Source organism: Ochotona princeps, chromosome 1, assembly GCF_030435755.1.
Source record: "Ochotona princeps isolate mOchPri1 chromosome 1, mOchPri1.hap1, whole genome shotgun sequence".
Classification (NCBI taxonomy): Eukaryota; Metazoa; Chordata; class Mammalia; order Lagomorpha; family Ochotonidae; genus Ochotona; species Ochotona princeps.
Genome location: NC_080832.1, coordinates 54,512,627 through 54,538,672, shown reverse-complemented (window position 1 = coordinate 54,538,672; position 26,046 = coordinate 54,512,627). Strand labels below are relative to the sequence as shown.

General features: G+C 44.2%; 1 protein-coding gene across 2 annotated transcripts in view; it reads right to left on the bottom strand.

Moving 5' to 3' along the window:
• Window positions 1–26,046, bottom strand: part of PDSS2 (decaprenyl diphosphate synthase subunit 2) — a 275,263-nt gene that overhangs the window by 115,098 nt on the left and 134,119 nt on the right. For both annotated transcript variants that reach the window (XM_058660154.1, XM_058660146.1), the window contains exon 3: window positions 1,903–2,101. In XM_058660154.1, coding sequence (XP_058516137.1) covers window positions 1,903–2,101 — 199 coding nt within the window. The remainder of the gene's footprint in view (window positions 1–1,902; window positions 2,102–26,046) is intronic.

Below are 26,046 nucleotides of genomic sequence, written 5' to 3'. Positions count from 1 at the left end.
TACTTCTCGGTATTTATTTAAAATACAAAATCTGAAAAGGGGAAGGTTGACGTGCAAAGACATTTTATGCAGATCTATTTAAGAGAGCAAAATAAAGAACCATAGGCTGGCATCGTGGTGTAGCCGGTAAAACCACTGCCTGCAACACAGGAGCCCATATGGATGCCAGTTCGTGTCCTGGCTGCTCTGCTTCTGAGCCAGCTCCCTGCTGACAGTCTGGGAAAAGCAGAAGAGGATAGTTAAGCTGTGGGGTGGGGCTCCTGACATCCATGTGGAAGAACAACGGTGCTGTTCCTGGCTTCGAACTGGCCTAGCACTGGCTATTGCAGCCATCTTGGAAATTAATCAGCAGGTGGATACTTCTCATCCCCCCAACTCTGTTTGCTTTTAGAGATTTACTTATTATTATTACTTTTTTAAATCTGAAAGGCAGATTTACAGAGAGAAGGAGAGACAAAGATCTTCATCCCTAGTTTACTCCCCAAATGAAAGCAATTGCCAGAGTTGAGCTGATCCAAAGCCAGGAGCCAGGACCTTTTCTCTGGCTCCCCAACCTGAGTGGGAATCTCAAGGTTTTGGACACCCTTTGCTACTTTCCCAGGCCACAAGTAAGGAGCTGGATGGAAAGCAGAGTAGCTGGGACACAAACCAGCATTCATATGGAATGCAGGTGCTGCAGGCAGAGGATTAGCTTGCTCTACCACTACGCCAGCAACAGAACTCTGACTTTTTTTTTACTTTTTTTTTTTTTAGATTTTTAAATTTTTATTACAAAGTCGGATATACAGAGAGGAGGAGAGACAGAGAGGAAGATCCTCCGTCCGATGATTCACTACCCAAGTGAGCCGCAATGGGACGGTGCTGCACCGATCCGATGCCGGGAACCAGGAACCTCTTCCAGGTCTCCCATGTGGGTGCAGGGTGCCAAGGCTTTGGGCTGTCCTTGACTGCTTTCCCAGGCCACAAGCAGGGAGCTGGATGGGAAGTGGAGCTGCCGGGATTAGAACTGGTGCCCAGGAACTCTGACTTTTAAATAAATAAATACATATTAAGAAATGGAAGATGCAACCTAAAATGAGTAAAAATTGGGACTGTGAATGATATTACATATAACTGACTGTCTACTATGCAGCCATTAGAAAGTTTACAATGGATGTTAACAACATGGTGTCTGATCAATGGCCCTGTGGTGCAATCCTTGGTTTGCATGCACCAGGATCCCATATGGGTACCAGCTTGTATCCTGGGAAAGCAGTCGAGGATGGCCCAAAGCCTTGGGGCCCTGCACCTGCATGGGAGATCTGGAAAAAGCTCCTGGTTCCTGGCTTCAGACTGGCTCAGCTCCAGCCATGCGGTCACTTGGGGAATGAATCAGCAGACAGAAGGTCTCTCTTTCAGTAAATCTGCCTTTCCACTAAAAATAAATAAATCTTTTAAAAAAATGTTGTTAATAATATGGAGATAAGTCTACTTTATAACATAAAGTGGGAAAAAATAGAAAATTAAAACCTTACAATTACACAAGTTCTTACCTGTGCTATAAAAATTCACATATATGAAGACAAGTTTGAACATCTAAATAGCAAGGAAGTAAATCAAATATCAACTAATTGTGTTTATCCCTGGTAAATAGGTTATATCTTTCTTATTTTGAAATATTTATTACTATCCTACAATTAACAAACATTTTCATCCATAATTAGGAAAAACAGAAATTAATTTCCAAACACCTCCCTGCCAATACTAGTCTTTGCTGCTGTTGATACTGCTACTATCAGCATGTACTAAGAATGTATGTGATCTGACTTGGGCAGCAAGGCGTGCAAATACCTCCATGGCTCTGGCAATGAACCAAGTGCCAGCCGAGGCCTTCTAGGCACAGCAGATCCTGCCGGTTCTTACCTTGGTGTTCTGGAGAAGGGCTAGTCCATTGCAGGCATTTGCTAGAAGAAAGTCTCCACTCAGGATGGCTATTTTATTTCCAAACTGCATATCTTTCAGTGGCCCATCAGAAGACTGCAATTCACTTAGATTCACAATCCCGCGATGTACAAGAAGAGCGGTATGGATAAGTTCTGTGATCTCTGCCAAGCTTCTTTGACTAAAACAGAAGGGTAAGATGTGTCTGAGGGTCGAGAATACCATGTTACACTATCATTGAATGCCAATTTAGGACAAGTGAATACTTCATAGAGTATTTCTTTTTAACAGCAACTTCCCCCCAGAGTAGTCAGGGATCCACAAGGAGATCTCAAGGCTCAGTACAACAGACCTACAACACTCTCGGCAATGTTCCTTACTCTCTAGCCCAAAGACACCAGGTTTCCCTGGTGAGAAACTGGCTGGTGGCAGTCCAACCATCACAGATCCAGTTAGATGCTTTCATCTCAGCATCGCCTTCTCTGTTATAAATTACACAGTTTTGAGTTTAAAACTAAACAAGAATTCAATCTGTGCTCACACCAAACTAAGTAGTTTATATAAATGATCTCTTTTAACCCTAAGCAAGATTTATGGGGATGAATGGGGTCCTTCAGGGGCCTTCCCTATTAGAATAAGAATCCACAGACAGACCTGCAGCAGCGAATGAGACAGGGCTAGTCCTTGAGGATTTACACTGCAGCACTGTGTCAGGTAAGGGTTCGGGATATTTGTTTTCTTCTTAACTCATTTTCTATAATGGGTACATTAATATAATGATAAAAGTATTAGTTAAAATTTTAAGAATTTATTTGACAGGCACAGAAGCTGAGAGAGATGCAGAAGGCAAGAGAGCACCTTTAATCCACAGGTCCACTTTGCAGTCGCTTGCAATGGCTGGGCTAGGTCAAGTGCAAGCTGTGAGATGGGAACTCAGTCTGGGTGTTCCACATGGCTACCAGTCACTCGAGCCACCTCTTCTGTTTCCCATGAACAGCATGGATCCTGAACACCTAGAGCCAGGTATCAGATCTAGGTACTCTAGGTCAAATGTATACTCAGGGTATTATTTTTATAATCAGAAAAAAATCCAATAAATAGCCATTAAAAATTTAAATCTCTTCAGAATCCTATAATAGGTGGTATACTTTTTTAAAAAAAAGATTTATTTATTTTTATTGCAAAGTCAGATTTACAGAGAGAAGACTTCCATCTGCTGTTCCACTTCTGAAGTAGCCACAAAGGCTGGAGCTGAGCCAATTCAAGACCAGGAGCTCGGAGCTTCCTCTGGGGCTCTCATGCGGGTCTAGGGTCCCAAGGTGTTGGACCATTCTGTTTTTCCAGGCTACTAGCATGGAGCTAGCAGGGAGCTAGAAGGGAAGTAGAGCAGCCAGGATACAAATGGGTGTCCATATGGGGATTGGGCTACTGCACCGGGCCCTATAATTTCTTAAGAACAGTATTATTGCGTACGAGTGCAATAACTTCTCTAAGGATGTGCAGTAAAATTCAAGTAGACATCCATTGGATTCTGTTACAAACGGCTCCATGTGAATCATTTCTCTTGGTTTCCATGCTTCAGTGTAATTTCCTTCATACTGACTCGAAGTTTGGTCATGTGACTTGCTTTGACCAAACAAGATGTAAGCAAAGCCTGATAAGCACCCATGCAACTGGCAGCCTTTGTTTATCACAACTGCATGAGCATGTAAAGAATCCATATAATGGTAAGAAATAAAACTGGTGTCTAAAGTCACTAATTGGCAGAGTTCAGTGTTTACCATGCAACAATAGGTATGTAATACAGAAACTGGTACATCTAATGGGAGCATGCTGTCATAACAAAAGCCTACACTAGGAGTTCATGGCTTTGAATTTGAGCAGTGGGAGCTGCAGGCAGAGGCTGAAGAAATGGCAAACTCTTAGTGGAAGCTGGAAAAAAAAGTGAGGAAATTTATTGGAGGACTGAGGAAGAGAATATCGTGTCAGAAGGGAATGAAACAGTCGGAAAAACAATTGCCTTTGGTAACATGAACAACAGAAAATGCATCTAATAAACTAAGGAATATAGGATTTTCAGGCAGAATGTTGAAAACATCAGGTTCTTTTAGCCACATGTAATATCAAAGACAGAGATGAACCAATAAGAAACGTGTTCAGTTGGCAAACACATTTTAGAGTAGCAAGGCTTATGCAAGGGTGAAAATAAAACTGTTCTTGTTTAAATTTTCTTTCTTCTTCTTCTTCTTTTTTTTTTTTTTTTTTTTTTTTGCAAAAATAAGTCTCAATATACGATCAAGGGTCTGGTTAGTAAATTCCTAACCCTTGTAAAGACCTTGTAAAGACCTGAAAAATGCAATGGCTGGACAGAAGTACTTCTCCAACTTTTGAAGGTATTGTTCCGTAACAGCGTTCATCCTGGCAGTAGAGAAGTCTGACTCACAAAGAATCATGAGTGTGGTTTTGAGGGAAGGAAATGAATTCTAACTCAATTCAGAGAAATCCTGATAGGTTTTTAAGGCCATTTTATGAGTTCGGGCTAAAAGTCACAGAGGCAGTTCAAGGTGAGGGGAATAGGGCTCAACCCCAAACTTCCTACGCACAACAAAGAGGTTGAGATTGGGCACTCTGCTCCAAGTATGAGCCATTCCCTACTGAAAAGAGAAGGTAGCTCAGAAGGCACAGCCAAGAGCCAGAGAATGGTGGATTAGACAGCCACCTCCAGGGAATAGAACTGGGTCCTGATAAGGAAACATTCTTTGCTCCTACAGCAGGTGATCCTGACACCAAGTATCCTGCTGAATTTTGGAATTGCTGTGGACCAGTGACTGGTCTGTGTCTCCCCTTGCTCCTTCTCCTCCTTCTTCCTTTTTAAAGATTTATTTATTTTTATTACAAAGTCAGATATACAGAAAGGAGGAAAGACAGAGAGGAAGATCTTTTGTCCAATGATTAACTCCCCAAGTGATTACAACGGCCGGTGCTGTGCTGATCTGAAGCCAGGAGCCTGGAACTTCCTCCAGGTCACCCATGTGGGTGCAGGGTGCCAAGGCTTTGGGCCGTCCTTGACTGCTTTCCCAGGCCACAAGCAGGGAGCTGGATGGGAAGTGGAGCTGCCGGGATTAGAACCGGCGCCCATATGGGATCCGGACACATTCATTCAAGGCGAGGAGTTTAGCTGCTAGGCCACTGTGCCGGGCTTGTGCATACACTTTTGATATCCATGCACTTTTCTTAAAATAATATACATTTCCCATCAACTTTCTGAAGATCCTTTGCATGACAGATGGTGATGATGGAGTGGGAAGGTAACTTTGCCTTTCAGTGCCTGCATCCCTGACTCAGGAGGGATTGTATCCATGCAGCCACCTCTAGATCACAACAATCCTGAGCTCCTGGACTCTGAGCTGAGGTCATGACATGGGTAAGAGTTCAGTGTCCAGTGGGTGGGATGTTTTGCATACAGAAGGGATGTGAATCACTGGGTCCAGAGGGCAGATTATGAGACCAGCAAGTCACAACTCCCAGCATACATGCTCTATATGGTCTCCTTGTTGACTTACCCAGAGTTGGACCATGTGACTTGAGTGGTTAGGGTTAGGGTTAACTGGAACAAACAGGCCTGATGAGCATTTTTGCATTGAGGCCTATCTTCTCAGAATGCTGTTTTTTTTTTTTTTTTTTTTTTAAAGATTTATTCATTTTATTACAGCCAGATATACACAGAGGAGGAGAGACAGAGAGGAAGATCTTTCGTCCAATGATTCACTCCCCAAGTGAGCCGCAATGGGCCGATGTGCGCCGATCCGATGCCGGGAACCTGGAACCTCTTCTGGGTCTCCCACGCGGGTGCAGTGTCCCAGTGCATTGGGACGTCCTCAACTGCTTTCCCAGGCTACAAGCAGGGAGCTGGATGGGAAGTGGAGCTGCCGGGATTAGAACTGGCGCCCATATGGGATCCCAGGGCGTTCAAGGCGAGGACTTTAGCCACTAGGCCACGCTGCCGGGCCCCAGAATGCTGTTTTGTTAAGAAACTCTGTTGGGTGAGTTTTGCCATTGAGATACCCACAATCAGAGCATGGTGGCCTTGCAGGTAAGGTCTTCGCCTTGCATGCCCAGGATCCTACGTGAGTGCCAGTTCTAGTCCTGGTGGCCCCACTTCCCATCCAGCTCCTTGCTTGTGGCCTGGGGAGGCAGTTGGGGATGGTCCAAGGCCTTGGGACCCTGCACCCATGTGGGAGACCCAGAGCAGGCTCCTGGTTCCTGGTTTCAGATTGGCACAGCACAGACTATTGTGGCCGCTTGTGGAGTGAGTCTACGGACGGAGAATCTTCCTCTCTGTCTCTCCTCGTTTCTTTATATCTGACTCACCAATAAGGATAAAGTGAATCTTAAACAAACAAACAAAAAAAACACAGATAACGTACAATCCACACTCGACCCAATGTTTGAGAACTGGCTTTGTTTCTGATTCCAGTTTCCTGCTTCTGTGGACTCTAGGAGGCAGTATGTTGGTGCCTAAAGACTCTGAGGCCCTGGATTGAATGCTAGGCTCCTGGCTGTTGTGAGCATCTGGGGAGTGAACTAGGAATGCAAGATCTTGATCTATCTGTCCTTCTGGCTTCTAAATGAAGGCAGCAATCTGGGTGATCCTCCTTGAGGACAAGAGACAGCACGAAGAGAGGCCCAGCTGTCCCAGCCAAGCTCCCAGCTGCTCTACAAAATCAGCAGGGGAGAGTCCAGCAACCCAGGGAAATATGAGAAATAAAATGGCTGTTGCTTGTTGTGTTAAACCATTAAGGTTTGCTAGACAGCAGTAGGTAAGCGAAACTTCGAAATCCAAACTTATCTTTACTACATTAGACTGCCTCCCAGATGTACCAATCCAAAAGGTTTTTGGAGGTTTCCTCAAAGTGGTTAAATTTGAGCTGGACATTGAATGATAAATAGGATTTCCATACCTAGAGAGGAAGGGCAGAAACAAAACCAGGAATTAGGAATCTCAGAATAAGGAAGACCAGGAATGGACATTTAGAGCAGGCAAGAATACATTATGTGATGAAATGGTGAGACTAAAAAAAGGGCTGTGTGGTAAAGTGAGAAATAGGAATCTAGAGTTAGTGTACAGGAAATTCCAGGGTCTACGTTTTGTTGCACAGATAATATTTCTGAAAATAGGATTGAAGGTGAGATATGGGAAAATCTGGAATAGTAGACAGGAAAGTGGGGAGAATGACAGAGGTGGTGGAATGACAGAGGTCCCTACGAGACATACCAAAAAGACTTTACCGTGGATGATAGCCTTACACATGGAGAATACGTATAAGATCATCAAATATTCAGGCCCGGTGGCGTGGCCTAGTGGCTAAAGTCTTCGCCTTGAACGCACCGGGATCCCATATGGGCGCCAGTTCTAATCCCGGCAGCTTCACTTCCCATCCAGCTCCCTGCTTGTGGCCTGGGAAAGCAGTTGAGGACGGCCCAAAGCTTTGGGACTCTGCACCCATGTGGGAGACCTGGAAGAGGTTCCTGGTTCCCGGCATCGGATTGGCGCAGCACCGGCCCGCTGCGGCTCACCTGGGGAGTGAAACATCGGATGGAAGATCTTCCTTTCTGTCTCTCCTCCTCTCTGTATATCCGGCTTTCCAATAATAATAAATCTTTAAAAAAAAAAAAGATCATCAAATATTCAATGTTTAAGACCTATCCCTTAAAAATGTTATTAGTTTGGGCCCGGGGGCGTGGCCTAGCGGCTAAAGTCCTCGCCTTGAACGCCACGGGATCCCATATGGGCGCCGGTTCTAATCCTGGCAGCCCAGCTTCCCATCCAGCTCCCTGCTTGTGGCTTGGGAAAGCAGTCGAGGACGGCCCAAAGCTTTGGGACTCTGCACCCGCGTGGGAGACCTGGAAGAGGTTCCTGGTTCCTGGCATCAGATAGGCGCAGCACCGGCCCGTTGTGGCTCACTTGGGGAGTGAATCATCGGATGGAAGATTTTCCTCTCTGTCTCTCCTCCTCTCTGTATATCCGGCTTTCCAATAACAATAATAAATCTTTAAAAAAAATGTTGTTAGTTTAACAACTTTAACACCCTGATTATATATAGATACAATTAAATAAAATTAAGGAGCCAAATAACTTGGCTTCATTGGAAGAAAAATTACATGTGTAAGGTTGACCTGGTGGACATATTCTACTTGATTACAAATTGGGGGAATATGAACAGGAGATGACCCAGGGAGTTAAACAGCTTCCAAGAAATAAACTGCATTCACAGTTAAATTAAAATCTCATTACATTTTGAAGAAAAATCACTAAGGATAGATGCCCACAAAACTATTAAGAAGCTAACAGAATGCATTAAAAAAATTACTGTTTTGAAAAAGTAACTAATGGAAAGGAATACAAATATGTTTTATTACCACCCTACAAACGCTTTGTAGCTTACAAAATCACTCACTGAAAAAAAGAATCACATTGCCATATTTCACAGAAATTACACAGTGGAATTACATGTAAGTATAGAACTTGAACAGGGTAAGTTAAGCATTTGGACAAATGTCTCATATTGTTTAGTTTGTGAAAGAAAGTAAAAACTCCAAAAGTAAGAAGTTGTAAGTGTTCTGAACTACCCTAAGCATGAGAATGAGTAATGGTGAGCTTGTAGTAAAGACACCTAAAATCATAAAACAGCATTTATCAAATAAATAGCAACTATTAAATACCACATAGTCAAAAACAAACAAAAAGCCACAATGTAACGAAAGTGAAAACTCGTCATTTGTTCAGTACTCAACATTTACAAACAAATGTCATTTATATTATCTACGTGTGATTCTAACAGCAGCAGGTCTGGAGAAGTAAATACTTGATAAAGAACATTCAGTTTGTAAAGGACAAAGCTGGAACTGAGTTACCTTGTCAAAGTGACCAAGGACAATTTAGAAAGGCTATTTACCTAATGAGTCATAAAGGAGGAGAGAAAATAAGCCAAAGTTACCAACTCTAGTCTAGGCCCTCTACAAACCCATCCTATTTTCATCCCTAGTTTTTAAGCACTACAGAAGAGAATTTTGCTAGGAGAAATTCTATTAAGAATGGGCTTGACTCATTATTCAAATTTATTGGGAAAAGTAAACATGTTGTTTCCAAACCATTTGATGAGACTCAAATCAACTGATTTAGCACAGTCACAAATCTGGATTACAAGTTTTCCATTTTATCTATCACATGAGCTAATTCATGGGCAGATCCCTACAGTCCCTGGCCATTTCATCACTGGAAAGAAGAGACTACAAATTCAAATCCCAGCATGGCATTGTGATATTGTGGGCTGACACAGCCAATGATGCTGGCATCACATGTGGGTGCAAGTTCGAGTCCTAGTTACTACACTTGGGATACAGCATTCTTGCTAATATGTCTGGGAAAGCAGTGCAAGATGGGTCTACCACTTGTGACTCTGTTTCCACATGGGAGATCAAGGTCATTGTAGCCATTTGGGGAGTGAACCAGTGAGTAGATTTTTCTATCTCTTCTCTCTTTGTAATTCTGCCTTTCAAATAAATAAATATTAAACACATGCACACAATCCTTTCTAGTTCTCAAATTCTTAGATTCAGGGTTTTTTTTTTTAAAAGAATCACCAACTCTGGCAATTTTTTGTTTAAAAAATTTTTAAGAATCGGTCCATTTGTGACATCTTCAGAGAAGCTTGCCCTGGCTAATCAGCGTTAACTTCTGTACCTGAAAGCCTTTGAATGCAGTGATGGGGCTTGTTACACTTCTCTGTCATCATATCTTCAGCTACTAATCCCTCCCGTCACCACGCTGTGCACACTGCCCACTGCCCTGGGTTGCCTTCCCTGTATCTGTTCAATAAACAGCTCTTTACTCACTAACAGTGATGGGGGATTGCTATCATTCTTAGGTTCATGAAGGAAGGAAATGATATACACAAAAAATGACAGAATCAGAGATGAAAGTGACCCCAATTAGTCCCTTCCAGGGGTGAGTGATAACTACTTCACAGGAGCAAGTCTGCTGATGAATAGCTTTAATTATTAAAAAAAATTATGCCTTATAATAACTTGAAATCTGTTTCAATGCTTCACATTTAGATTGGCATTAAGAAAAGTCCATTTTGTTTTACAACCCAGGAAAAGGACATAAAAGACAAGAAAATCTCCTTTTTCTTTCTCAAGTTTTCTTCTTCCTCCCCTGTTCTGTATAGGCCTTTTTTTTTTTCCCACTCTGAGAGGTGTTAAACAATAGTACAGAGGGTAATATTCATACAGCCTTCTATTTAAAAATTTCAATGTATATTTTGACATTTTAACATCCTTTAAAGTTTTTTTTAAATTAGAACCCTTTTTATTTTGGAAGTTTTAGAACATATAAAGTCAACAATATACATCTGAGACCTCTGCGGACCTATCACCAGCTTCCGGGAGGTACCCATGCACAGTAACCTTCCTGCTTCTCCCTTCTGGATTATTTTGAATTAAATACCAGACATTATGTGTTTTTATCTGAAAATAGTTCAAATATCCTATTTTTGTTTAAATCCCTAAATGGTGATTAAGGCTACCACTTACTGAATTAATTACTTGAAGCCAATTAATTATTAGATGGTGAGTGTTACATATAAAGTATTTTTGCAAAAATAACTCCATTAGCCAATTAATAAATAAAATCACGTGAAAATAACAGCCTAGAAGGTAAGGTGTATTATCTTGGCTGTACAGAAAGGAGTGGGGCTGACAGGCTAGGGAACTTGTTTAAGTGCACACAGCTAGTAGACTGTAGAGCTGGATTCATGGCCAGGATGCTCAGATTCCAACAGCCAGGCTCTTTGCATATCAATAGGAAACTAATAAAAATCCCAAACACAACATGCATAAAATCCAGGGTCTTTCTAAAAATATTAAAACAGAAGGAAAGAATCATTTAAAGTCAGTTCAGTTCACCTGGAAAGAATAGATTTAAAAATGAGGCTACTGCAACTTTAGTAAGTATGGTAATATTACAAGAAAAGATTTAAAACATTAGTGGAATAGAATTAAAAAAGAAATACAAACATGTTAGAAAAATTAACTGCTTATATGATAAAGATAACATTTGAATAATTAGGAAAAACATAGGTCATTCTTTTTTTTAAAGATGTATTTATTTATTTTGAAAGCCAGAGTTATAGAGAGAGCTCAATTTTTCACTCCCTGGTTCACTCCCTAGGCCAGGTGGTGGCCAGGAGCTTCCCTGAGGTCTCCCACAGGAGAAGCAACAGCCCAAACACTTGGACCGTTACACAATGTTGGTACTGCAGGCTACATCTGATAAGCCACAACTGCCTCCCCAAGATGGATGGATGACTTCTTTCTTTCCTTCCTTTCCTTTTCAAAAGATTTATTTATTTTTATTGGAAAGTCATATATACAGAGAAGGAGATACAGAAATATCTTCTGTCTGTTGGTTCACGTCTCAAGTGGCCACCGCAATAGACAGAGCTGAGCTGATATGAAACCAGGAGCTGCTTCTTCTAGGTCTCCCATGCGGGTGCAGGGTTCCAAAGGCTTTGGGCCATCCTTGACTATTTTCCCAGGCCACAAGCAGGGAGCTGGATGGGACGCGGAGCAGCTGGGACATGAACTGGTGCCCATATGGGATCCGAGCACATGCAAAGTGAGGACTTCAGCCACTAGGCCACCGTGCTAGGCCCAAGATGGATTATTTCTACAATTGATATTGGGAAAACTGCTTACCAATAAAGGAAAAGCGTAACAAAGTTAGATCCCTATATTATAGCAGATACGTACATAATTAGAGGGATTAACAATCTAAAGGTGAGAAACAAAACCATACAGTTAGAAAAATATTCTTGTGACCTTCAAGAGAGAAAGTCTTACAAGGGAATTCAGGGAACTGTAAAGTAATATGAAATAATGGATAAATCTGAATAGTTAATACATATGAAAAGTTTAACAGTAAAACATAAAAATGAAGGCAAATACTGGCTTAACGTTTTTTGCAACATACACAATAGATGAAAGATATGTATTCAAAAGGTATGTGGAAATTGACAGAATACGGGCATCTTAATTGCTAAGCTAAATGCCCATCATGAGATTATAAACACTTCAATAACCATTTTTTACTTTTCACTACTTAACTTTTTAAAGTTGTGGGAACAGAACAAGCAAATATTTAAACCTGGTGGAAGTGTGATACATCTGCTGGACAGTTACAGGTTAAACCATTCAACAGAGGGACACATATGTGGATGATTCATGGACGAAAGAGAACCTTGAATTCAGCCAAGATGACAAGTGTGTCTAAAGAGTGTAGCCATGAAGTAGCTGAGAGGAAAGATGAAGATGCTGAGATGAAACTGGCATCCTTTTGCCTTCTTCTTTACTGGAAAGTCACAAATAGAGAGGAGGAGAGACACAGAGGAAAATCTTCCGTCCGTTCATTCACTCCCCAAACAGATGCAAAAGCCAGAGCTGCACCAGTCCGAAGCCAGGAGCCAGGAGCTTCTTCTGGGTCTCTCACACGGGTGCAGGGTCCCAAGGCTTTGGGTCATCCTCAACTGCTTTCCTAGGCCACAGGCAGGGAGCTGGATGGGAAGCAGGGCCACCAGGATTATAACTGGTGCCCATATGGGATCCCAGCGCCTCCAAAGTGATGACTTCAGCCACTAAGCCATCATGCCAAGCCCTGAAACTGGCATCTTTATGAATTGGCTCTATCATGTAACCCAGGGTGCAGTGAGGTAACTGTCAAGTAAATCAAGCTGAGTTCTAGTTGCAATGAGTCCACGGGACTAACTAGTACAAGCTCCCATTCAGTAAAGTTACTCAGTTTCTAGCTGAATATTTCCAAGGACAAGGAGCTGATGATTTCAGAGGAGACTTATTCTATTAAAACAAGTTTCAAAGAAGTTTATTTCTGGTTTTACATCACAACTTGCCAACCTATCATCACAAAACTGTTTTTTTTTCCTCCAGTAATTTAGGAGTGGCATGACTAGAATTTGGACTCTGACAATAGGGTAGACAGGGAGTGACAGAGGACAACCCGCTGGAAGAACTGCAATGCAGTATTTCCGCCCCCACAGCCCATTTATGCTCATGGGCATACATCCCAAGACCTTCAGTAGATGCCTGAAACCACAAACAGCACCAAACCCTGTTGAAACTGCCATTTCCAACACATACATTCTTATCATAAAGTTGACTTTAGAAATTAGGAACAGTAACAGATTCATAACAATGAATAAAGCATTTTTAATAACAATACACTCTAATAAAAATGGCATGAACGCACTCTGAGAATATCACTTCTTTTGAGATGTTTTGTTTTTATTTGACAGACACAGTTACACAGAGAGGGAGGGGAGAGAGGGAGAGAGAGAGAGAGAAAGAAAGAGAGAGAGAGAGAGAGAGAGAGAGAGAGAGAAAGGTCTTCTATCCACTGGTTCACTGCCTACATGGCCACAATGGCCACAGTTGAGCAGATCCAAAGCCAGGAGCATCTTCCACATCCATCATGTTCGTGCAGTGGCACAAGTACTTAGGTCATAAGCAGGGAGCTGGATTGAAAGTGAAGCAACTGGGACAAGAACAGGTGCCCTTCTGATACGCTGGCAGCCCAGGTAGAGGTTTAGCATACTATGCCATAAGACCAGCCCCTAGAATATCTTACTGTATTCTACTCATTCTCCTCTTGCTTGCGATGCTGTAAGACAGTTAAGGAAGCACCCCTGTCATCTCTCTTGTATATGCTAACTGCTGGCATCACTACTCTTGGCCTATGGACCCACAGTGCAGTAAAATAAAGATTATTTAAATGTAAGCATGAATATAGTCTGATAACAGCTACCAAGTGACTAATGGGCAGGTGACATCTACAACATGGATACACTGAAAAAAGCAATGATTTTCATCCTAGACAGGATGGAGCGGGATGGTGTAAGATATGTTGTGCTACTCAACTATGTGCAATTTCAAACAAAAGAATGATTGATTTCTGGAATTTCCCCTTCAAAATGTTCAGATTGGTAGACTGCAGGTAACCAAAACCTTGCGAAGTAAAACTATGGCTAAAGGAGGACCACTGAATTGCTGCTTAACTGGATACGCAGGATGAATTAGACTTCTCAAATCTGAGGCAGTAGATAGAAGACAAGCAGGAAAATTAAGGAGCCACCACTGCTTTACTCAAAGCTTTCATCTCACTCACCGGTAAGAGCCCAAGCACCTACAGTGGACTTTCAGGTCCGATAAAATGTGCCCCACCCTCTCTGCCTTCATGCCCTCTCGCTCACTGTTTTCCTGCCACGTAGTTTCCTTGTTGGTCTTTAAACATGCCAAGTCTGTTCTTGCCTTGGGTATTTGTCTTTCCTGTTGAACTTTCTTCCCTTTGCATACAGGGCTAGGTCATCCACCCACTTCAGACCTCTGCCAGACTTGCCCCCTGTTTGGGTAAGGCTTTGTTACTCACTCCATTTGCTCTGGCAATTCTTCCTCCCTATATGCATGCCTGTCCTTCCTCCCTCCACAGCACATCTTGGCACCCAAAACACTAGTTATTTGAGTTATCTGTGCCTTGTTTATCTTTCTGACAGTCCTGTGGATAAGCTCCTTTGAGGTAAACAAAGAAGATGAGGAATGGAGAGAAGAAGCAGGTGAGAGCCCCCAAATCCCTAAAACACATGTCAAAAGCACCAAGCTTAAAAGGTAAAAGGCATGGCATCAACTGCTATTAAAAAAAAAGGGGGGGACAGAAAGGGGATGAGCATGGCTTTGGTAAACACATGCCAGGTAAAATAATCTTTTCTGGGCCTGGTGCAGTAGCCTAGTGGCTACATGTGCTGGGATCCCATAGGGACACCAGTTTGTTTTTTTTCTTTTTTTTAAAATTTATTTATTCATTAATTACATTGTATTACGTGACACAGTTTCATAGGTACTGGGATTCTCCCCACCCCTCCTCAAACCCTCCCCCCATGGTGGATTCCTCCACCTTGTTGCATAACCACAGCTCAAGTTCAGTTGGGATTCCCTCATTGCAAGCATATACCAAACATAGAGTCCAGCATCCTATTGTCCAGTCAAGTTCAACAGCTTCTTATTGAGACCCTCTCTGATCTGAAGGCAGAGCCAGCAGAGTATCATCCCGATCAATTAAAAGCTCCAACATACCATCAGCAACAATCCAGGTACAATGAGGCTGGTGCAGAGTCCACTGATTGACATAGCCCATCATAGAGTCTCCCCTTGTCCAGTATTTCGCTGCCAACATATAGCTGAGGTGGTTGGCTGATCTACTCCATCTTCCATCTTTTCTTGGTTAATGTGAGGGAATCCCCAAAGAAACTTTGAGGTGTTCCCAGATCAGGTTCCTATATGTATTAGCAAGCACAGTGCACGCCTCAGTCTATCACCCCATCAGCTGGTGGTTGCAACCGCTGTGTTGGTTCTATTCTCAGCCCCGACCTCCACTTGAACCAATGAGTATTGCAGTCCATCCCGGCTCTGCCCATCACACACTCGACCCTCACCTAAACCAGTGGGAAGTGTGCTGGTTGGGTGCTGCGTTCCTAACAGGCACAGGCAGCCTCGCCTTGGCATTTTGTGTTGTGTACTGTTTTTATCACAACCAAAACTGGCCAGACCCCCACAGGGACACCAGTTTGTGTCCTGGTGGCTCCGCTTCCCATCTAGCTCCCTGCTTGAGGCCTGGGAAAGCAGCAGAGGATGGCCCAAAGCCTTGGGACCCTGCACCCGTGTGGGAGACCTGAAAGAAGCATCTGGCTCCTGGTTTTGGATTGGCTCAGCTCTGGCCATTGCGGCCACTTGGGGAGTGAAGCAGCAGATGGAAGATTTTCCCCTCTGTATATCTGCTTTTCCAATAAAAATAAATAAATCTTTAAAAAAAGAGAATCTTTTCTGGGAACATTTAAGTCATCACAAATACTAAATTTGAAACTCATATAAGTAGGTCAAACCAAAGTCTTAAGAGATTTATTCTAAGTGTCAATAATTACAGAAAAATAAGAAATTTCCAATTTCAACATTTAGTCATGTTGATAAGATGGAACTGTGACTTTCAAGGTTTCCACAATCACAGAATTAAAGACTAATTTTGTTTCACTCCTGAATTTGGAAGCAAGAACTCTGATTTTATTTTTTTTTTCTAATTTGATTTTTTATTTTATTTTTGACAATCTTTACATAGTTAATTAGGGTAAAAAGGGTTCAAGGGCTATAGGGAAGGGGTAAGACTATTTTTTCCATATTGTTTCCTTCATGTATCTGAGGTAAAAGCGGATATTGAGGGAGACGCTCCACCCAGCTTCCCACCCACCCCAAGTCCCGGATATGAGGCATGCTCTGAGATATTTGCTCAAGTGGTTTTGATAGTTCACCAGTTATGAATCGCTGCCAATCTCGCCACTATAGGCACGATGAGGTCGTTGAAGAATCCACTGATTCACATAGTCCATCATAGAGTCTTCATTTGCCCAGTATTTCGCTGCCAACATATAGCTGAGGTGATTGATTGACTTGTTCTGTCTTCTGTCTTTTCTTGGTTAGGGTTCTGAGTCCGGCATTTCGATTGAGGAGATCCCCAAAGAAACTTTGAGGTGTTCCCAGAGCAGATTCTTGTGTGTTCTAGCAAGCACAGGGTCTGGCACAGTCCACTGACCCAATCAGCTGGTGGTTGCAATTGCTGGGTTGGTTCTGTTTTCAGTCCCGACTTCCACTGGAACCAATGGGTATTGCAGTCCAGCCTGGTTCCACCCAGCACACACTCGGTCCTTGCATAAACCAGTGGGAGCTGCAGCCCAGTCAGAGTGACCCACAATAACCCCCACCAGGCCCGCCCCCTACCCTGGTTTGCCAGTATGTGTAGCAGACTAGTCCAGTCTGTCTCACATCCATTTGGCTCTCATATATGTCGATGGGTATAGAAGCTTTGTTCCATCTAACCAGCTCAACTAACCAGCCCTCATGGCTGTTGTTGAGTGCCTCTCTGTCTAGCTACCCCAGCCCCATCCTAGTTTTCGTGTCCTCCCGCGGGATTGGTAACCCAAGAGGGAGGAGCCCACTATTTCCCTCCCGGGTTGCTCTCACTCCTGGATTATGCACTCTCCAGGTGGTTCTGTGGTTTGACTTGACAGAATAAGCCCCCAGTGCCAGCTTCTGCCAGCTGATGCTGCGGCTAAGCCCAAACAACCCTTACCTACTCTAATTTTTGTTTGCACCAGTGGGAACACTCAGTCCAGCCTGGGCTTTCCCTGATCTAGTCCACATGAGGCCCACAGGTGTTGTAGCCCAGCCCAGTCTGGTCTGTCCCCATCCCAGCCCATGCTCTCCAGTAGGAGTAGCTGTCCAGCAAGGGAAACCGCCCCTTATTCCCCTGCCGGCTCTGCCCCCTCCCTCCCTGGTTCTCACGCGTGTACTGGTTGGGTGCTGTGGTCACATCCGGTACAGGAAACCTCACCTTGGCATTCTGTATTGTGCACTGGGTTTTGTTGTGACCAAACCTGGCTCGACCCACACTCTGTTCTGGTGCTCGGATTTGCCAGTGGATGATGTGAACTGATTCAGCCTGGTCTGTCCCCAGGCCCACGCCAAATGTATGCCAGTGGGGAACTTTCCATGGCCTATTCTGGGCTGTTTCCTTTCATGCTTCTTGCGCTAACCTGCAGAGACTGTGTCCTTCCAGAGGAGTTACCCAGATTCTTTCATCAGAACCTTCCCAATGCCAGGTTTCACGCATACCAATGGGTCCATGAGCCAGCCCTACTCAGTTCACCTCCTGTCCTAGCAGGTACAGTGGCTTTTCCTGATTGGTCTTCAACCCAATCTGACTCTTGCTGTTGTATGTTCCAGCCCAGCCATGGCTCATCCATACCCACATACGGCTCACATATGGCTCAGTAGGGGTTGAGACCTTGCCTAGTCTGTCCCGCATCTCCCCTGGTCCTCCAGGACACCAGACGGTGTTGGGGTCTGACCCGGCCTGGTGCATCCAATCCCAGTCCACACTTGTGCCAAGGGAGACTACAACTGTAACCTGATCAGAACGCAGCCCTATTCCAGCTTGTGCACCCCTTGGTGGAACCTCCACCCAGTTAGGGTGTCCCCTTAGCTCCCCTACCGGGCCTGTTCCCAGCTATAGATCACGCGCATGCCAGTGGTTGCTCTGACTCAGCTTAGCTCAGCTCCTCACCTATCCCGGCCTCTGCCTTAGACACTGTGGCTTAGTGTCCCTGTCTCATGGCATGACCTGTGCTCCATGCTGTTTTCTAGTTTTGCTTGTGGGCTAAGGTTTGCTCAGTCCTGCCCGGTACACCCCGTTTCATTACCAATTCACACATTAGGCGGCTGTTGGAGCTACTTTGCCCAGCTTGTCCAACCTCCAGGTCTGGACCACATGTTCTCCAGCGGGAGCTATGACACGCCAGGGGCGTTTCCCACGTTCCTCCACTTGATCCACTCCCCGACCCAGTTCTCATACATGCCCATGGGTTTTACCAGTGCCCAGCTCAGTCTGGCCTTCCATTTGGTCATGTATGAGCTGGTGAAAGTTGCAGCCCAGCCCACCCCACACCCTATTCAGGATGCACATTCGGTGCTGCTGCTTTGACCAGTCCAGACTGTTGAGGGTTCCTTTACCTGTGATTGATGGCAAGCTCCTTGGTCACACCTAGCTTAGTCCAAAACCACCCAAACTCTTGAACTAACCAGTGGGGCTAAAATTTCCACAGGTTGTGGCTCACACATACCCCGCAGAATCTACCCCCGGATATGGTTCTTGAGTGCTAGTTTATGTAATGGCCCTGCCTAATGTGACCCATCTGCTGATCCATCATCATGCCAGGTAATAGGATATCCTGCTGGACAAGCCCAGAGCCTTAGCTTTTGCATGAACTGGTGCTCGGTGCTCAGCACTGTTAAGTGATTACAAGTTCTTCAAAGGAAGAGTTACTATCATTGGGAATCTTTAGGATTGATTCACATCCCCAAAGCACTATGGGTTCAACCTGGAACTACCTAAGCAGTGATTCAAAGAACCAAAACCCCAGACCTCCCCGTCCAGGCCGCCAGCAGGCAGAGCCTGGCGCCAAATGGCACACTGGCCACCCAGGGACAGCTCCCCACATGCACATGATGGCTGGCATGTGGGATCCAGGCATGAGATGCCCCGTCCTGAGGCCCATCAGCAGCCGGGCAAGAACTCTGATTTTAAAAACCAGAATTGGTGTAACAAAGGCCCAAATGCCATCTTTAACAGCTAAGATGTCTCTTGGGACACCCTATAACTGATCCTGGAGTGCCAGGTCTGCAGTGCAGGCTGGACTCCCAATGTGCGTCTCGATCATGCGCACTCTGGGAGGCACAGATGACGGCTCAAGTGCTTGGGTCCCTGGCATGTGGCAGACCTGGCTTCAGCTCTTGTTGTTAGGGGCACTGTGTGTCTGTGTGTGCATGGGGCGGGGAGGAAGCAGAACATGGAAATTCCCAGTCTTCGCCTCTCTGTCTCTTTCAAATTAAAAAAAATACATTTTAAAAACTAGAGGAAAAGATTGAGTATGGGAAGAAAAAAGAGAAAAGTGAAATAGCACAGCGACAGATAGAGTAACGGTGAGCTCCAAGTAGTAACTGAGTCACCCAGGTTCAAGGGCTGGGAGGAATGATTGGCTCTTCCTTTTAGCTTGATCACACATGCTGAGCAGTCACTGGAGCTACTGAGGACTCTGTCTCATAGAAAATCTCACTCAACATTCCGAGCACGTGTGTGTGGGGGGGGGGAGGGAATAAAACCCAGAAAACAGTGTCTGCTTTTGGACGCATTTCAAAGAAAGATGGGATGCTTGAGTCTGCTCGGATCTTGTTGTGCCACGAACACACACAGTCTGAAAGTGTGGGGGGAGAAAGGACACAAATGGTTGCGATTCGGTCTAGCAGTTAAGAAGCCTGCGTCCTTTAACAGAGCACCTGGTTGTGTTTGATCTCTGGCTCTGGTCCCTGATTACAGCTTCCTGCTACCTCAGTCCCTCCGGCCACCGACATGGGAGACCAGGATGGAGTTGCCTGTTCCCAGCTTCAGGTCCCTGGAAGTGGCCAGCACTTGGGGGAGAGAACTGAGAGGTGTAATCTAAAAAAATGACAAAAAAAATCCTTAAAAGACTTCTGCCATACTCAGCACTGCAATTCATAATTACCAGTAGTTTTGTAAAAACACAATTTTAAAATAATCACAGCTTAAGAACAGACTTGTGTTTATTTCCCAAACTCGCCTGGCTTTATTTCCAAAAGCAAAGTCCAGCATTGATATGCTCTGTGATTAATTCTCTCCACATCTGCCAACCAGTATGCAGAGGGGAGAGCTCTTTCAGTGGCGGCAGAGAGATGCTGGGACTTAGCAAGGAGTCACCCTATTTGCCACTAAAAATTAGCCAAGCAGAAAACAATTTGTCTCTTTATGTAGGAACAAAATTCTGCTCCCCGATCGATGGACATGTCTATAAAACCACTCTAAACAAAGCCTAACATGGCCAGATTGCTCACTATACTTAATACCATTCATTTGAAAAACATCATCTTTAACACCTCAGGCACAAACTTGACACTGTCTGCACTTACTGATCCTGCAGCACAAGCAGATGCTTCTGACAAGGCCGGTAGGAGAACCTCACCTACAGTGCCCAGTTTGGGGGAAACTCCTCCCTGCCACCCTGCCACGGCAACAGAGGGAAGGCCTCCCAAGGCATGCTTAGCCAGGTCTCTAAAAGGTCTGCCGAGTGTGGATATCACAAAAGGGGTTAAAAATACTCGAGTCTACCGGAAAGCCTAACAAGACATCTGGGTGAGACGTCTGTCACTGTCAGGGCAGCCCTGGGAGGGCATGCCTGTATCAATCGGGTTTAATCAGATGGACAGCTGATCAGCATTAAACAGACTTGCTCTGGGCAGCCTGAGCCGAGTTTCCTGACATGAATTCCAATGAGGGCCCTCTGCACTCTCCCACCGAGCTCTGCCATCCTTCCGCGGTAGCTCCCCGGACATATGGGAATCCCTAGTGATGAGAGCATGAAGCTGCCTTTAACTCAAGTGGCGGCTCATTTCCTCCTGTTGAAGGCAGACATTAATATCCCGAGGAGCTCAGGCCCTCCTCGCTGCCCCCCTCCACCCAGGCCCAGCCACTGTCCTACTTCTTCGTTGAATAGGCTTGTAATGAAGAAAATCCAAACCTCTTTCTGACTGCAGCACAGTTCCACATGAAAAGGTTACACAAATATACCAGCTTCCGTGTCAAAGTTTCCCCAAACAATTGCCCCACCTCACTCCTTACCACCCACTTTCCCTTATCCCTGTTCCCCGCATCACTGCAGAGTAGATTCTGTTGTCAAACCTCCCATAGCGCTTTCTGCCGAGGTCCGGAGTTCAGTTCTCCGCTCTGATAATTATGAGCAGTCTCCAAGGCATGGCAGGTGGAGGATTAAAGAACTGATTACAAAGAGCATGCCTGTATTTCCATTTCATTTACAAACCCTTTCTTCGAGGTTTCAGCATTTAGCCATGAAACTGCTTTGGGCAATCAGGCTGGGAGAAACGGTAGTCCAGTGACAGCCCAGAGCAGACAGCAGACAATGCTGCTGGGTGTAGCCAGAATACACATCATTTGGTGAATTAGATAACACATAGTTTGATTTTAGAAGGGACAGAGGCAATAATGGGTGCTAGTAGATGAAGACAAGCCAATTTTTTTTTTTTTTTTATGGGGAAACTGGAGACTAATTATAAATTAGAGGAGCTTGAATCGTTACTTAAGTTTGGTGCTGGGCCCAACCCCCATTGCCAGGGTCCCGTGAATTCCAAATTGCTTTACACAAGATTACAGCGTGAGTTCTCTTCTTTAGAAAGTAAGCAGGGGTTAGGAGAAGTGTGAGTGCTGTGTGTTAAATGGGCCACAGTAAGCACTGGCAGGAGGGAAATGTCATTCTGCAAAGACCTCACCAACTCAAGAACAAGAGGCAGGGGCTAGCATTGTGGCATAACATATTAAGACATGCCCTGCAGTGCCTGGTGTGATAGTGTAGTGTTTAAAGTCTTCGCCCTGAATGTGCCAGGATCCCATATGGGCATCAGTTCTAATCCCAACAGCCCTGCATCCCATCCAGCTCCCTTGCCTGTGGCCTGGGAAAGCAGTCGAGGACGGCCCAAAGCTTTGGGACCCTGCACCCATGTGGGAGACCCAGAGAAAGTTCCGGGCTCCTGCCTTTAGATTGGCCTCAGCTCCAGCCATTGCGGACCTTTGGGGAGTGAACCATTGGACAGAAGGTCTTCCTCCCTGTCTCTCCTCCTCTGTATATCTGCCTTTCCAATAAAAATAAGTAAACCTTCAAAAAAAAAAAAAAAAAGACACAACCTGCAAATTTGGTATTCCATGTGGCACCAGTTCATCTCCCAGCTGTTCCACTTCCAATCCAGCTCCCTACTAATGTGCCTGAGAGAGCAGCAGAAGATGGCCCAAGTGCTTGGGTTCTTGCATCCATGTAGGAAACCAGGAGGAAGCTCCTGGTTCCAGCCTCAGCCACTGCAGCCACTTGAAGAATGAACCAGCAGACAGAAGATCTCTCTTTGTCTCGCCATCTCTCTGTGAGACTTTCAAATAAGTCAATCTTAATAAATAAACAAATAAATAACAAGGAAATGAGGCAGATTTCGAATGAAAAGAGAATCTTGGAAGACTTTATTTAGACCATGAGGCTTGGCTGTGGCTGGGAAATGTGTGTGATGGTAAAGAGGAAATAAGGAGCCAACGCTGTCTGAGTGCTTGGGTCAGGGCACAGGCTGTGTAGAGAGGAGCTTTCAGTTTGCTTACCCTGATACCTGATCAACTGAAGCAACACAAGGCACAAAAAGAAATTCTAAATGTTCCCCAAATGTTTTGCTAGGTCTTCATGCATGTATGCAGTGATTCCCAAGCACGTCTAAACCAGACACACAAGAAGCCACAAGCAGCAACTCAATGCATAGTTAATGACAGTTGATGAGATGTTAGGATTTTCATGTAGACTCTTATTTGATCTTCACCCAGTTAAGCTGTTAAGTTCCTATTTGTGGATGAGGAATTGGAAGCTTAGAAATCAAGTTCTTTGCCTAGAATCTCTTAAAAAATTTGTGTTCTTGCTTATTTGAAAGGGAGAGAGACAAAGAGATCTGTCATCCATTGGTTCACTTCCTAAATGCTCATAGAAGCTGGCAGTGATCCAAGCGGAAGACACGAGGCTGTTAATTCAATCTAGTTCTCTCGTGTACATGCATGACGGGAACCCAAGTACTTGAGCCCTCAGTTGCATCTCCTGGTGCTTGCTTTAGCAGGCAGCTGGACTGGAAGAAGTGGAGCCAGGACTAAAGCCAGGCACGTCCAGACATGTACAGAGATGGTCCCTATTTAATGATGATTCAGAGTACGAGTTGTCAACTTTACAATGCTGTGAAAATGCTACACACTTACAAACTATACTTCAAATTTTGAACTGTTAACTTTTCCTGAACTAGCAATGTGTGGTACAACATCCTCCTGAGGCTGGGCAGTGCCAGTCTGCCACATGAGCCCCCAAACTACAGTGTGCTGTGTTATTATTTGCTAGGTTAGGTGGATTAAATGCATTGTTGGTTTCATATTTTTTTTAAAAAAGATTCATTTATCGGGCCCAGCGGCGTGGCCTAGCGGCTAAAGTCCTCGCCTCGAACGCCCCAGGATCCCATATGGGCACCGGTTCTAATCCCGGCAGCTCCACTTCCCAGCCAGCTCCCTGCTTGTGGCCTGGGAAAGCAGTCGAGGACGGCCTAATGCATTGGGACCCTGCACCCGCGAGGGAGACCCGGAAGAGGTTCCTGGTTCCCGGCTTCGGATCGGCGCGCACCGGCCGTTGTGGCTCACTTGGGGAGTGAATCATCGGACGGAAGATCTTCCTCTCTGTTTCTCCTCCTCTCTCTGTATATCTGACTTTGTAATAAAAATAAATCTTTTAAAAAAAAGATTCATTTATTTTCATTGGAAAGGCAGATATACACGAGAGGAGGAGAGACAGAGAGGAAGACCTTCAGGCCACAAGCAGGGAGCTGACAGGAAGTGGGTGATTTCATGTTTTTAAATACTATTTTTTTTAAGCTTATTACATTGTCAACCTATGGCGGGTTTAAGGAGATACACTCTCCATAACTGGAGGAGCACCTGCAAGTGAACCAAAGCCAAAGACAGATGACACATCTGTTAGGTGTCTGAGAGTACAGACTGCCTATAAAAATGGATGCAGAGAGATGTTCTGAGCACTTTTTATTCATGTACTACTTTCAAACAAACTTTGAAAGGCAAATGTATACCATTTGCTTACTTACTAAAATTAACCTTATTACTTCATATTCACACTACATATACCAGGCAATCTTTATGCTTCACATTTTTCATTTACATGTTTTTTGTTGTTGTTGACCCATGGAAATAAGATACGTTCAAAAGGCTGCCAGGGTCTTGCACGAAAAGGCATAACGCACATACAAAAGTAATGAAAAAAACTTCATGATTCAGTTTGTGCGCCATGAAAAGCCAATCATTCTTTCAAATGTATCATTTAACTTAATTCAAGGATGGAATGTTTAATGCATGTTCACTGGACAAAAATTTATAACTTTTATTTCAAGTGAAATAGGAATGCCATTCAAATTCCTTTTTTATAGAAAGCTGGTGCCAGAGGACTAAAAGGCAAAATTACATATCATCTTATAAAGAAAATCACAAATATTAAAAGGTCTATGTTAAAAAAATGTACAAGTCAGATGAGAGAATGCCCTTAGTGTAAAAATTAACATGATATAAACGGATACAGTACTTACCTGTTCAGACGATAACCACCAACTACGGAAAGCTACTAAGCATTTAAAGCAGATGTGCTGGGCCTGGGGGCGTGGCCTAGTGGCTAAAGTCCTCGCCTTGAACACACCGGGATCCCATATGGGCGCCAGTTCTAATCCCGGCAGCTCCACTTCCCAGCCAGCTCCCTGCTTTTGGCCTGGGAAAGCAGTTGAGGATGGCCTAATGCATTGGGACTCTGCACCCGCGTGGGAGATCCGGAAGAGGTTCCTGGTTCCTGGCTTCGGATCGGCACGCATTGGCCGTTGCGGCTCACTTGGGGAGTGAATCATCGGACGGAAGATCTTCCTCTCTGTCTCTCCTCCTCTGTGTATATCTGGCTGTAATAAAATAAATAAATCTTTAAAAAAAATAAAGCAGATGTGCTATAGTGAGGAAGGCTTATTACCAAAAACAGAATATACAATCTCAGGAAGCGCCTTACACTAATTACATGTTGACGTGACAACATTTTAGACATAGTAGCTTAAATAAATACTGAAAATTAATTTTACTAATTTCCTTTTATATTTCTGGTGTGGTTACAAGAAAATTTTAAAATATATTCCTTTGGACAGACACAATGTTACAATGGTACTTCAAAAAGTTTATGGAAAAATGGGATTAAAAATGGGATTAAAAGAATAAAAAATTTTTTTGGCACAAAAAATTTTGAAATCCACATATAGATTTCTATTGTATGCATTTCCCAGGAACTTCTTTTTATCAAAGATTTTATTTATTTTTATTGGAAAGGCATATGTGTACTCATAGACATCAGATATACAGAGAGGAGACAGAGAGGAAGATCTTCTAACTGCTGATTCACTCCCCAAGTGGCTGCAACAGCTGGAGCTGAGTCATTCTGAAGCCAGGAGCTGCTTCTGGGTCTCTCATGTGGCTGCAGGGTCCCGTCCTCGACTGTTTTCCCAGGCCACAAGCAGGAAGCTGGATAGGAAGCGGGACTGCCGGGACTCAAACCAGCACCTATATGGGCTCCTCGTGCCGTGGAAGGTGAGGACTTCAGTCACTAGGCTACTGTGCTGAGCCCAAACATCTTGCATGGACTTTAAATTTTTTTTTGTACCCAAACAAACTTATCTTTTAATTCCATTTTCCACAATGTTTTGATGTTTCCCTGTACCTTATCTTTTCACGGTACCACACTTTCACCATCTCTGAATTCTTACTGCTCT